The following is a 12445-nucleotide window of genomic DNA, read 5'->3' as shown; positions in this document are numbered from 1 at the left end:
ATTTCTGGTTATGTTAGGCCAGCAGAGACGGCACACCACTGGGTTTTATATACACTTAATAACAATTCAAACAACTCAATTAACTAAAATATGAACACATTTTATTAATTTTCTTCTCCGAGAGCCAAAGGTGTCCAAATTGTCCAAACATTCACAACACATTTGTTTTAAGGCTAAAGTTCTTGAAAAAAATTACAACCAAAAAAAAAAAGAGAAATACATTTAGGAGTACAACATGCACTTGAATAGAAAAAAAAACCCAATTAAATTATTAGAAAAAACAAATAAAAAGAAGAATACCTTTTTTTTTTTTTTTTAAATGAAATGTAATGTTTGTATGATGGACACTTGGTGCCCTGATAGATGTTACGGGACTTTCAAGGTAAATAGTCATATTCTCCGTCATCCATCTGGTAGATGTTTTCCAACGCTGAAGCTTGATAGTAGAGATGCAGGGACGACGAAGAAGAGCTTAGCCTCACAGAAACTCCATCGGGTGGTTGCTGGCGGCTAAAGTGACAAAACAAAACCAGCAAGAAGAAAGTTGTGTTTTTTAAGAAGCAGGAATGCTTACAGATTGCAGTGCCCTACCTGACCCAGCAGGTGGTGCAGTTTCTTGCACTTTCCAATGGATATATTTTATAGAGTACAGTGGTAACCTAATTTAAGTGTGCCCCAACTTAACAGTGTTTTGAGTTAAGAGCTGTCTCTCGGCTAATTGTTATGTTTTAAGTTGCAAGCAAAAATGTTCATTGCAAGCATCCCTGCCATTAGTTGGCGTAGCAAATGTCACAGTGAGCCTTATAAGATCCGACCAAAACATCTGGTCTTGCTCACTATCATTAGCTTATAACTAGAATGGACATAACTTTGTTTTTACAAGCATGGCAAGTGAGTCTTACTGTTTGACTCAGTCAAATGCCAGCCAAGAATGCTAAAATGATATCGAAATGTTGGACATTTATCCAAGAAAATATGCAAAAAGCTGCTGATAGCGTGTTTGACAGCCAAGCAGCTGGAAGAAGATACCGTAGAAGTCTGGTTTCCAAGGTAAATACTGTACACTAGAATTACATTAACTAAAAAAAACTATCACGTTACTAGTAGTACATTCCTTTGTATTGTTTTTATACAATATTTCTTATCTAAAAGTTTGTTTTTCTTTTTAAAATGCATGTAACATGTTAAAAAGGTGCTGTTTTGGGGGGACCAAGCTCCAATTAAATTGATTTAGATTAATTTCAATAGGAAACATTGATTTCAGACACAAGTGTTGTAAGTTAAGAGCTGCGTCACAGAACCAATTAGCTCGTAAGTTAATGTACGACTGTAGTTGTGTGTAGCCATGTCTCAAAATACATATACTGCTGACCCTCTATGAACTCTGCCTAGCAACTAGCAGTGTCAGCTAAAGCAGGATTTGCATTAAAAAAAAGAAGAATCCAAGCAATCTGTTGATCTGCACCTAACTACCAATGTGCAAACAGTTATAACAAATCCCATGTTGTTTCTACCACTTTCTGTACTCAGGTATTAAAAAAAAAAGAGTATTATAACAGTATTTCTTAACCATAGGGGCCTATTGTTGGGCTGTGAGCGCCGTCAAAAATATATATACATTTCTCAGCTGTGGTCCGTATGGTATGTGCTGATATTTAATACACTTTTCCACCACTTGTGGCAGTAATGACGATATCAAACAAACAGAAGAAGTCTGGAGCTAAAGTCATAGAGAAGTTTCTTAAGCGCAAAAATTATGACTAAAATTTCTACTTCCGTTTTATTGACCGTTTAGTTCAGAAACATATTCATCTCTTAATTCAATTTACTTATTTTAGTACAACATGTATGTAAACTTATCTTTCGTCTGTTATTTATGAGTCCCTTATGCGGTAAATTTGGTTAGTACTGTGACAATCATGGGTACTTTAACTTTTAACTTTAAGTTATTTTTCCAAACAGCCTGACCTAAGCCTAGGAATCTTGTGTTAAAAAAACAATAATCTTTGTGATTAAAACATAACTTGACAAGGTTATAAACTGTAAGTAGGTAAGATATAATTATTGAATACCATGAACATCAAGAGTAAGATTTTACCTTCAGTGTTAATATTAGAGTGGGCCCCAGGCCCCTCTGTGGTGGAACAGTTGGGCCCCAAAGTCAAAAAGGTAAAGAACCTATGTATTATAAAATTAGCCAGAGAGGAAACAACAAAAAAGGCTCTGGTTTCAGTTCTGTCACATCTGCTGAGGCAAGTGTCTCTTTTTTCGAGTGGTTTTGCGCATTTTAGCATCACTTGGGTTGCCCTTTTGAGTCAGTCGCAGCATTATGGAGGAGTTCGATGCTGCTGACACATGTCTTTAGGGCATGAGTGTGAAGACAAGACAAGCGTCCGGCTGAGTCATGCATGGTTCGTCACCAAAAGAAATGCAGAAACACAATTTACACGTGAATTATGAGCAAGCAAGTCGCCTTCAACTCTTCAGCATTCATTTATGCATCACTTCATGGTACGGTCCTGCAACTTTCCTGGCTTTGTGAATTATTTTGCGTGATAGGGGCAAAGTGAAACTTACATTTTGACTAGTTTCCTCCAATGAATGCCTGCAGTGGGACAAATATGGAAAAATTACTTCAAAGAAAGAAAATACATTAATTTGTTTTCACAAGCCTTTGGAATGAGGAAGTCACAAATCTCAGCCATGTCAGCAGATGTTTGTCACATTTTTAAACAAACTGAATTACCTACAATAATGGCGATGACAACAGCCGTGACCAAGACAACGATCACCACCCCGAACAGAATCGCCTATAAAAAAAAATAGAGTGTGAATGCAATAAAAGCAGTTGATTAAAACATTCACAAACAGTCGGGGCTTATATACTCAATGCGGTTGTTTAGGACTACGATGACGGGGGAGGGGCACATGATCAGAAGGCCTTAGGGGTGTGGGAAAAAATCGATTTGAATTCGAATCGCAATTCTCACGTTGTGCGATTCAGAATCGATTCTCATTTAAAAAAAATCGATTTATTTTTTAATTTGTAATTTTTATTGTTTTAAAAAAAAATGTTTTTAATTTTTTTTTAAATTAATCAATCCAACAAAACAATACACAGCAATACCATAACAATGCAATCCAATTCCAAAACCAAACCCGACCCAGCAACACTCAGAACTGCAATAAACAGAGCAATTGAGCGGAGACACAAATATGACACAGAACAAACCAAAAGTAGTGAAACAAAAATTAATATTATCAACAACAGTATCAATATTAGTTACAACTTTAGCATAGCAGTGATTAAAAATCCCTCATTGACATTATCATTACACATTTATAAAAAAAAAAAATAAAAAAATAAAAAAAAAGAACAGTGGCATACACTTGCATCGCATCTCATAAGCTTGACAACACACTGTGTCCAATATTTTCACAAAGTAAAATAAGTCATATTTTTGGTTCATTTAATAGTTAAAAACAAATTTACATTATTGCAATCAGTTGATAAAACATTGTCCTTTACAATTATAAAAGCTTTTTACAAAAATCTACTACTCTGCTTGCATGTCAGCAGACATGTAGACAGTAGATCCTGCTGAAATCCTATGTATTGAATGTAAGGCTGAAACGACGCGTCGACGTAGTCGACGTCATCGGTTACGTAAATACGTCGACGTCGTTTTTATGCTTCGACGCGTCACATATTTACGTCACACTGCCGTCATGGCGGAGCGCAAAGCAGATGATGCGAGCGGTGCGAGCGAGGGAAAAAAAGCACGCCAAAAGTCGTCAAAAGTGTGGTAGTATTTCAATAAACGGCCTAATAATGTTGTAGCGGTGAACAGCTGTCTCGTCAGCTGAAGCGCGAGCTCGCAACCGTGGCTGTTTAGCAACCAGCCAAACCCCACTTAATAAAATTATATTTTATCTTAGAGCACATCCGCATCCCTATTCACCTAGGCAACCCCAGGAAATGTATATAATTCGGCATTATTTCGGCCAGTCGGCTTATAAAATCAGAGCCGATCAGTTTACGTTCGCGCGCAGGTATAACGCGGCGCGCTCCTGTCTCATCTGCTGGTGCGCGAGCCCGGTAATTAGACCGCTGTGTCAAATCAAGGAGTACAAAAGACGCCAGCGCAGAGTGGAAAAAGGTTTAGTTCATTACAGAAAACCCAGAGTTGTGCCAAAAGTATGTAAGATTTAATATTTCTCTTCGTGGGTGTGGCGCACCTGTTGCGCTGGTGAGATTGATAAATGTTGGAGCAGTTTGCTTCATCAGGAGGGTGAAGTCGCTCAATTTAAAGTGTTGGATTTAACTGTGTTGGTGAGGGCGTAGAAAAAGGGGCATTTTTCTACCAGTAGACAGCGTTTAAGATTGAGTGTTTCACTGCTAAATTAATAATATATTTATATTGAATATGGATTTTAAATATGTATCTAAATAGGTGGTTAATTGGTTAGGTATTTATGTATTTACATATTGGGTTTTCTGTTGCATTTATCTATTGTGTTTCTGGTGTTAAATGTATTTTATATGTATCTTGGTGCATTTATGTTGAGACAATTTATTTAAAATCTGTTTTAACTTAAAGGGAAAAGATGTGTCCATTTTCTTGCACTTGTTTAATGGTTAAGAGTTTGATAGCCTAATTAATAGTTGTAAATTATGGGATTGATAATTGATTGATTTTTTACAGCATGTTAATCTTGTGGTGTTTTGTCCTTAAAGGTTTTTCACCTACTAAAGAAGCTAAAAGCTACTAAAGGCTACTAAAGGCTACTAAAGACAGCTAATGACAGCTAAAGAAACTAAAGTCTATTAACACTGCTAAAGACTGCTAAAAAGACTAAAGAAGAAAAAAGAAGCTGTTTCTTGGTTGGAAAAACTGTTGCAAACTAAAGGAAAATAAAAGGAAAAAGTAACTACGGTCTGGTCTTTTGAGTGAAATCCAGAAACCACATTCAGCATTGGTACATCCCTTCAAGTGTGGGATAAGCACAGCGAAAAAAGCAAAACACTTGACAGTTGTTGTATGCACACTGTGTCGAGCGGAAATGGCCTATCATAGCAGCACAACGGCTATGAAGGAACATTTGAAAAGAAAACACCCGACAGCGTTCTTGCCATCACCATCAACTAGTCAATCATCCGCGTGATTATACATTGTCATCATTACACAAAATCATGAATGTGTCATTTGTATCTGCGTTGTAAATTCATAAACTAAAACACTGTTTCGCTCTGAGAGGCGCGTTTGGCGTGCCTGTTCAGTGTTTACAAAGACGCGCTCCTCTTTAACGCTAACGTTAATTAGTTGTGCAAATACCTTTTACAACATTAACAGTTACATATACTATGTACAAACCAACAATTAACTTTCACTTTAATCATACTATCATTGTTGTGTTATTAAGCAAAATAAGCAATACTTTTGTTGAAATGTTTACACTGTTACAGAATATTTCGTTTTGCACTTTTTTGTATTGGATGTTTATCTTTATTTTTGCACATTTTAAAGCAAAATAAGCAATACTTTTACTTTAGAAATGCTTATACTATTGCAGAATATTAAGATTTGCACTGGATGTTTACTTTTATATTTGCACATTAAAAAGCAAATAAGCTACTTTTAATTTTGTTAAATGTTAAAAGTTTTAAATGTTTACATTGTTACAGAATATTTTGTCATGTTGTTGTCAATGTTGACTGAGTGGCCATACTTTTTTTTTTGTATATAAAAGTCATGCCTTTTGAAAAAACTGGCCAACATTTATTTTTTCATCTTCATTTTAAATAAAAAAAAATAATCGGGAAAAGGAAAAATAATCTATAGATTAATCGAAAAAATAATCTATAGATTAATCGATAGAAAAATAATCGTTAGCTGCAGCCTTAATTGAATGAATAGAGAATCGTTTTGAATCGGAAAAATATTATAATTGTTTTTTATTCGAGAATCGTGTTGAATTTAAAAAAAAAAAAAGATTTTGAATCGAATCGTGACCCCAAGAATCGATATTGAATCGAGTCGTGGGACCAGGGGTGCCGCTAGGGATTTTGGGCCCCATGAAAATAATCTTTACAGGGCCCCCAACACAGTGTCATTATTTTTTCTGTATTATAATTTCATCATCATTAGGGGCCTCTCTGGGCCCCCTTCCATCATGGGCCCCTAGAATCCGTCTCCTTTACCCCCCTTTTTCGGCGCCCCTGCGTGGGACACCCAAAGATTCACAGCCCTAGAAGGCCTCTAACTACTTTCAAATCGATTTAGATGCACACTGTTTGTACTTGCATATAATTTTTGAATTTAAATTAATGCTGTCGGATGATTGTTTTTTAAAAATCACATTAATCACACTTTTTAATTTAGATTAATCATGATGAATCACAGGTAGCTATACTTGCTTCCATAATTGAAATGAACTTAAAAAAAGACCCCAGTATTTGACCACATGTACGTTGTATTGTCAGAATGTCATTCAGGAAATCTTTCAGAATGTTTCACTAGAACGCACAACATGTAGTTGCTCAAAACTTGGTAACAGTTACTGTATATCTGAAGTCCAGTCAGTCTGATCACTTTCAGTTTCAGTTAAGGTAAAACAAATACTTTGTATGATTATTCAGTTTATGCACATGAGTAATGCAATCTTTTTTTGTGATTACATGGGGGTCATATTAGTAATATTAGGGACTGTAATCAAACCGAAACTTGTTTACGACCACAAACAGCCTAAGTCGCTCATGACATTGATGGTGTTCCTCAGGGCAGTGTTGTTTTACATCTTTATATTTACAGGAACTGTCTATACCACATGCATAATACAGACTTTTGTGGACACATTTAGTAAATGTCTAACCGGGACATTGGTTTGGGTGGAGGTGTAGAGCGTTTCTGTTGAGCTGTAGAAAAAGGACGTTTCTGTAGAGATGACATTAACTGCAGAGAAAGGAAGTGAAAACACACTCAGCCTTGAAATGTCATGCTGGCACATGATATTTTGTGTTGTCATACTTCACTTGCAGAACAATTCACAAGTAGAGGACATTTTATTAATCTTTAAATGCGACTATTTGCTCAAAGGCCTTACCTGCTGTAACGCCGGCTGCCATTTTCTCCGCAGACATTCCTGTTTTTAAAGTGGTGCTGGTCATTTGAGGAGCTGAAAGCACAAGTCATGGACAAATGTGTGTGCCTCTCTTTCAGGTTCATCATCATCATCCTCATCATCATCATCAATCTTTATTGCAGACCTTAAGATCCATTCAACATATACAAACACAATACAAAACATTAAAAACAAAACAACAGGTTATTTTTGTCAAGTTGTTGAACTGAAATGGTTGCAAATGGAGACTTTTGTTCATCGTGTTTAAAAATGTATACACTTTGATACCAAAAAAGGTAGTGTTTTCTGGAATGCTAATCCTTTGTGTAAGAAAAACAAAAACAAACCGGTGCAATTTTTGTTTTTGTTTTGCTCAAGTAATGTTCACTAAATATGATGCACATGTGCATGGCCATGAGTTGCTAGGCAGATCTAGAGCACAACCATTACTGACGTAAGAGCCAATAAAAATCTAGACCAGGGGTCTCCAAAATTTTGACTCTGGGGCCACATTGGGTTAAAAGTATATATATATATATATATATATATATATATATATATATATATATATATATATATATATCCATCCATCCATTTTCTACCACTTGTCCCTTTCGTGGTCGCGGGGGGTGCTGGAGCCTATCTCAGCTGCATTCAGTGGGAAGGTGGCGTACACACACACACAAACACACACACACACACACACACGCACTCACACACACACACACACACACACACACACGCACGCATTTACATATACATATACATATACATATACATATACATATACATATACATATACATATACATACACACATACATATATATATATATATATATATATATATATATATATATATATATATATATATATATATATATATATATATATATATATATATATATATATATATATATATATATGTATTCCTCGCGCACTAATTGACTGAAAGAGCATGCACTTCGGTGCGAGCGAGATGATGTCATGTTATCGATGGGAAAATGCATTTTTAGACAATATGATTTGCCTGAGCGGCTAGGAGACCCTGAGAGTAACAAGCGGTAGAAAATGGATTAGAAAGTACAGATTTTAAAAATAAAATTATAAAAAAATTATATATATTTTTTAACTTGGGATTTCCGTAGTTTGGGGACCCCTGATCTAGACTAGTGTTTCTTAACCATAGCGAGCGCCCCCGAGAGGGCCGCCAAAAAAATCTGTTTCTCAGCTGTGGTCCGTCCGGGCCGCAGCGGTATACTCAGTTGTACATTTTTCCACCCTTTGTGACTATAATGACTACATCAAACAAACAGAATAAGTCCGTAGCCAAAGTTAAAAAGAAGATTCGTAAGTGCAAAAAATATGATTAAAGTGGTGAATATGGATTTTCATTTGCACTTGAATTTTATTGACAGTTTATTTAAGAAACATACATATTGTTATTTATTTTAATAATAATTTTTGTTATAATTTATTTTAGCACTGCGTAATGTATATGTAAATTCATTTTTTAAATCAGTGTTAATGTAATCCTCCTGACCTACATTTTGATAACAATCTTTGTGATTTACACGTGCTTTCATATCAGAGATTACTATTTCAGTGTTCATATCTGAGTGGAAAGGTTGGGCCCCTAGGTGAAAAAGGTTCAAACCCCACTGTTCTACACAACAGGAGCACTTTAGTGTATTTAGGAATTTGCTGCAAAAATGTTTATTTCCCAACTTTTAAACTGAACTTGGAGGGCTGCACAATGTCATGCTGGACTTAAGCCCCTGGCCGGCAGCCAAATAGCTCTGACCCAAAGGCATAGTTCCACAAGTGTGCTTTTGCTTCTTCTTTGGATTTTTAAAAATCAGTACAATATGAAAAATACAACCACTGCCATTAGGTGACAGTATTACTCTGCAAACACCTTCCGGTTCATTTACCAACGTCTCTTTATTGCTTTTTTTTTTTTAATTGTAGTTTTATTATACGGTTCTTACCGTTTCTTTATACTTCTTCAAGCGTGATAATAAAGTTACATAATAGTAAACCTTGAAGTCATCAAGCGTCACAGAATGGATTGTGTTTCCACTATGAAAATAAAGAAAAACAGCACCATCTGCTGAATGTGCTGTGGCACTTTCCCATGCAAGTGCATTTTTCATTCAAAAGGTGTGGTACGTGTTTTGTGTTTCTCACCTTCATTTACAATAAGATGGATGGAATGTATTTCATCATTAAACACACCAAAAATCTCTACCCTGCAGCCATATATTCCGCTGTCCCTCTTTGTTACATTCAGGATCGTCAGGGAAACGTCGCCACCACTCACTGGACCCAGAAGCTTATACCGGTTTGTTTCTCCTTGGACTTTTACCCCATTGGTGCTGATGATCTTGTCGTTGCAGCCTGACGCTGGTATTGGTCCTAGGCCCCAGCACGCCGGAGTTAGTTTATGGCTCTTGATGTCGTACTTGCATGGCAGAGTGATGTTTTGACCAGTATGGCCCAATAATGTGATGGATCCACAGACTGAAACACAGAAAAAGTTTGTAGTAGTTGCAGTAATGTTAGGACAAATAAAGTAAGTTAATTACCTGCAGGTACGAAAATCATCAGCAGCAACTTTAGGCGGCCTGCCATCTCTCTGTCGACAACACCCGAGAATCTAACTTGTGAAGATCATCACCCGCTGTGAACTGAACATTATCAATGCTTGATGCGAATTAAGCGATCATGTGCTGAGTCTTTGCAACCACAGCAAAGGCATGACTTCATCTGTTTCCTGTTTGACACAGGCCTGTAGGTTTCATTTCCTGATGGTCGTGACGCGCGAGGCACTTTCAGAATCACTCGTCCTCCTTTCTAGTTCTTTGGTCCTGGGACACGTGTTATTTGCAATCGGTGTGTTTTTATTTGTTGAATGAGCATTTTTTTGTGTGTGCGTGGAAATCACATAAAAACATAACCACACACTAAAAAATGCTGGGTTATTTTGATAACCCAATTTATGAGTTGCTAGTGTTGGGTTATTTTTATGAAGAGCAAATCATATTTTGGGTTATAAGGATATTATTTTGACAACATTTCTGGGTTTTCAAAATTATGAACTATTTTTGGGTTGTTTTTCAACAAGTAATGCATTTTTGGGTAAAGGGCTTTTTTTTTTTTTTTTTTTTATTAAAAAGTTACTTTTTTCTTTAAGGGAATTTTATTATGGATTAATCTTATTTACAATCACCCAACATTGAGTTAGAATAACTCAACTTTTGGGTTCAATGATTCAACCCAATAGTTTGGTTGGGAATAACCCAATATTAAGTTATCATAACTCAACTTTTTGGTTAAATAATTCAACGCAAAAGTTGGATTAAAAAAATTAACCCAAATGCTGAGTTAAAATAACTAAAATAAGGGGTTTGTCCTTTTCTGAACCAGCAGTTGGGTTAAAATTAGGTTATTTTTTGACCCAACATTTTTAGTGTGCAGGAGCCTATCGCAGCTGCGCTTATTGCAGGGCCAACACAAATAGACAGACAACATTCACACTCATAATAATAATAATAATAATAATAATAATGGATTACATTTATATAGCGCTTTTCTACACACTCAAAGCGCTTCACAGAGAAGTGAGAACCAATCATTCATTCACACCTGGTGGTGGTAAGGTACTTTCGTAGCCACAGCTGCCCTGACTGACTTCCGGAAGCGTGGCTGCCAGTTTGTGCCTACGGCCCGGCCCCTCCGACCACCACCTGTCATTTACCATTCATTCACCAGTGTGAGCGGCACTGGGGGCAAGGGGGAAGTGTCCTGCCCAAAGACACAACGGCAGCGTTTTTAAGGCGGGGAGCGAACCTGCAACCCTCAGGTTTCTGGCACGGCCGCTCTACCCACTATGCCATGCCGCCCTGATAATAGTTTATAATATAATATAGTAATATAAAATAATAATTATTTAAATTTGTTGTATTTCACAATTCAATTGAACGATTAAAATGCAACAAAATAATACGAAATAACTGAAAAGGTCATAAAATAGATACATTGGTCATTAATTAAATCTTGGTTAATTAAATAATGAAAATACAGTTATGATTAAAATGCCGTTAAATATCTAAAAAGCTCATATAGTCATTCAATAATGATCATGGTTGAGGAATAATAAATTAATAGATTGTACATAATAATGAAATATTATATTTTACAGATTAATTCAATAATTAAAGTCAGTTAAAACATTTAAACATTTATAAAATATATAAATTGGTCATTGAATAAATATGTTTTTCATTAAATATGGAAAACATCATTTATGATTACACTTCCCAGTTTAGTTAAATAAACACTGTAAAATTACAAACACAATGCCTATATTGAATTACTATATTAATAATATAGTAATAGAAAATGCAATATAATGTAGTAATAATAAATAATTACAACACTTTAACTTTTGTTGTATTTCACAATTTAATTGAACAATTAAAATGCAACAAAAAAAATTAATCTACAAATAATTGAAAAGGTCACAAAATAGATGAATTGGTCATGAATTAAATCTTGGTTATGAGCTAACTATTTCATAATTATCCATCCATCCATCCATTTTCTACCGCTTGTTCCCTTCGGGGTCGCGGGGGGCGCTGCAGCCTATCTCAGCTACAATCGGGCGGAAGGCGGGGTACACCCTGGACAAGTCGCCACCTCATCGCAGGGCCAACACAGATAGACAGACAACATTCACACTCACATCCACACACTAGGGCCGATTTAGTGTTGCCAATCAACCTATCCCCAGGTGCATGTCTTTGGAGGTGGGAGGAAGCCGGAGTACCCGGAGGGAACCCACGCAGTCACGGGGAGAACATGCAAACTCCACACAGAAAGATCCCGAGCCTGGGATTGAACCCCAGACTACTCAGCACCTTTATTTCATAATTAAGTTAATATAATTATTTAAAGTATTTAACTTTTAAAATGAATAATTAATACACAATACAATATTTAAAATTGTTATTTAATAACTAAAAAGTTCATTGAATTTATAAATTGGCAGTGGAATAAATATAATAGCTAACAAACAATAGGTTCAAAAACAATATTTTAGAATAGTTTATCGTTTACTAATCAAATAATTGAAATGCAAATACATAAAGAAAAAAATGCAATTAAATAATATATATTTAAAAAATAATATATTAATTGTTTATTAAGTCATGGCCATGGAATAAAAATGTAATAGATTATATAGAAATATTGAGGCTCATATTTCACTGATTAATTAAATCATTAAATGCAGATATATAATGAATAAGTAGAAAAAAATCA

The 12445-nt window shown here is 35.6% G+C and overlaps 1 protein-coding gene across 4 annotated transcripts; it reads right to left on the bottom strand.

Moving 5' to 3' along the window:
• Positions 1-84: 84 nt before the first annotated feature.
• On the bottom strand, positions 85-9859 carry LOC133607731 (T-cell immunoglobulin and mucin domain-containing protein 4-like). 4 transcript variants are annotated; one of them, XM_061962633.2, is made up of 7 exons: positions 9709-9859; positions 9311-9643; positions 7105-7176; positions 6874-6953; positions 2747-2810; positions 2578-2605; positions 85-510 (listed from the first exon to the last, which is right to left on the bottom strand). In XM_061962633.2, exons 1-7 carry the CDS (start codon positions 9752-9754, stop codon positions 378-380), a joined length of 756 nt encoding a protein of 251 aa, XP_061818617.2. In that variant the 5' UTR covers positions 9755-9859; the 3' UTR covers positions 85-377. The 4 variants fall into 4 exon arrangements, with proteins under 4 accessions (XP_061818617.2, XP_061818619.2, XP_061818618.2 ...); XM_061962636.2 differs by having other exon boundaries at positions 363-510; positions 2751-2810; XM_061962635.2 differs by lacking the exon at positions 6874-6953.
• Positions 9860-12445: the final 2586 nt, after the last annotated feature.

This window comes from Nerophis lumbriciformis, linkage group LG09, assembly GCF_033978685.3.
Source record: "Nerophis lumbriciformis linkage group LG09, RoL_Nlum_v2.1, whole genome shotgun sequence".
Taxonomy (NCBI): Eukaryota; Metazoa; Chordata; class Actinopteri; order Syngnathiformes; family Syngnathidae; genus Nerophis; species Nerophis lumbriciformis.
This window is presented reverse-complemented; position numbering and strand designations above follow the sequence as displayed.